Source organism: Myotis davidii, unplaced genomic scaffold, assembly GCF_000327345.1.
Source record: "Myotis davidii unplaced genomic scaffold, ASM32734v1 scaffold1708, whole genome shotgun sequence".
Classification (NCBI taxonomy): domain Eukaryota; kingdom Metazoa; phylum Chordata; class Mammalia; order Chiroptera; family Vespertilionidae; genus Myotis; species Myotis davidii.
This window is the reverse complement of record NW_006298443.1, coordinates 5,826-7,917: the sequence shown is the minus strand read 5'-3', so window position 1 is coordinate 7,917 and position 2,092 is coordinate 5,826. Positions and strand designations below refer to the sequence as shown.

General features: G+C 42.8%; 1 protein-coding gene across 1 annotated transcript in view; it reads left to right on the top strand.

Annotated features, from left to right (window-relative positions):
- SPTA1 (spectrin alpha, erythrocytic 1) overlaps window positions 1–2,092 on the top strand; it is a gene marked incomplete at its 3' end in the record, with an annotated part of 31,849 nt that overhangs the window by 24,351 nt on the left and 5,406 nt on the right. Inside the window, exons 17-18 of the mRNA XM_006774116.2 lie at window positions 456–699; window positions 1,977–2,092. Coding sequence (XP_006774179.1) covers window positions 456–699; window positions 1,977–2,092 — 360 coding nt within the window. The remainder of the gene's footprint in view (window positions 1–455; window positions 700–1,976) is intronic.

Below are 2,092 nucleotides of genomic sequence, written 5' to 3'. Positions count from 1 at the left end.
CACATGTAATCTCATAGGAATCATTCCCGCTATGCAACAGACTTCAGCCTCAGAAGTGTCTATGTTATTTACAATTATAGCTCATTTTAAAGGGAGATGAAGAGGATGAAAGGGGAACTGAGGTTGAAAAAGCCAGGCACCATTTTCCTTAGGACCAAACTTACCAATAGTCCTACACAGTTAAGGTTCTATAGCTCTGGTATCTCTGCTTCCCTTGGCACACACCATCAATATTTAGTCTTTTCTGACATGGGGTTTGAAAGCTACTTTCCCACAAATCTCTCTTTTAGATTGATGAAATGGTCCTCAAAGCAGCAACTCGAGTTCACTGATTTGATTAGAAGTCCTAACATAGTACAGAATGCGGCTGATTCTCTCCACGGCCTCTCACCGAACCCTCATCCCTTCCTACTGAACGACAGGGTTTCCTGACACACATTCAATGTCTTCCTTAGGAACAAGTCGACACCATCACAGACCTGGCGACGTATTTTGAAGAAACCGGCCATCCCGATGCTGGGGACATCCGGGCCCGGCAGGAGTCCCTGGTGTCGCGGTTTGAAGCCCTGAAGGAACCGCTGGCGACCCGGAAGAAGAAGCTCATTGACATTCTCCGCCTGCAGCAGATTTGCAGAGACACGGAGGATGAGGAGGCCTGGATCCAAGAGACCGAACCTTCAGCAGCCTCCACCTTGCTAGGTTAGTGCAGACTGAGCGATGGAGCTGTAGGGCGAGCCCCCAGGCCTGCAGATTGTTTGAAGGATCTGGGATACAATAGAGGGTGGGGCAAAGCTTGCTCTCAGCTCCTCCCAATCTTCCGTAAGAAATTGTTTGAAAAATTTGAACTTAAAAGTTTATGTCCTAAAATCGACATGAACAGGGTCATGAACTTAAGGTCTTTTGGAAGCTAAAGTGCTCTGCGCTTGGCTACTTGCTCTAATGTAGATTATTGCCAAGGTTCTTGGCTGAGCAGGCATGGTTAGTGTTTGAGGTACCAAGAGTTTTTGTCTATATTGTTGATGAATCCCTTTTATAACCAAATGAGCTATTACAAACATAAAAGGGGTGAAGTAGCAGACAAAGGACACATTTCCGTTTTCTTTGGAAGCTATCGGTTTACCATTGTCAGTGCTAGGACACTTGCATTGAAATAGAGAAAAAAGTGGACATAAATATAATGTAAACTTAATATGCACATATTGGGAACATCTATAAGGGTCTAGAGACAATGGTGGCAATGGAAGGCTAGTCTGGGAAAACTTCCGAGAAGAGAAAGATCTCTTTGAAAGGTGAATGGGCATAGGAAATTTCTAGTGAGGCATTTAGTGTGAAGTATAGGGAAGGAAATTTTGAAGGAAAAAGAGGTGAAGCATGAATGGGAGACGGGGAGGATTCACTAGGGATCTAGGAGGATGGAGGAAGTTAATAAGACAGTATTTATTATATGCTTTTTAATGATAAGCAGTGAGCCCAGCCAGTGTGGTGCAGTGGTTAAGTCTAACCCATGAACCAGGAGGTCATGGTTCAATTCCTAGTCAGGGCACATACCCGGTTTGCAGGCTCAATCTCAAGTAGGGGGCATGCAGAAGGCAGCCAATCGATGATTCTCTCTCATCATTGAAGTTTCTATCTCTTTCTCCCTCCCCCTTCCTTTCTCTGAATTGAATAAAAACATATTTTTTTAAAAATCTGATTAATGTTAAGCAATGAGTGAGGCACTTTTTATGTTATATCTAATCCTTACAAACAAAAATTTAAAACAGCTAACATTGTGCCAATTTTATGGTGATGAAAGAATTGAATTTTCTTAGTACAGAGAAGCAGAAATAACTCAGACAAATAATATAGATTTCAACAAGCCCACTCAGGGATTAGAACCTCAAAGGAGAGAACTTGTAGATTCAAGACTAGAGTAGCCTCTTCTTATTGCATACACTACAACAATACCAGACCTTAAACTTATTGTTTCTCTGTAGGCAAGGATCTGATTACATCAAAGAATCTTCTGAATAGACACCAAGTCATCCAGGCTGACATTGCCAGCCATGAGCCACGCATCCGAGTGATAACAGACAGGGGAAACAAGATGGAG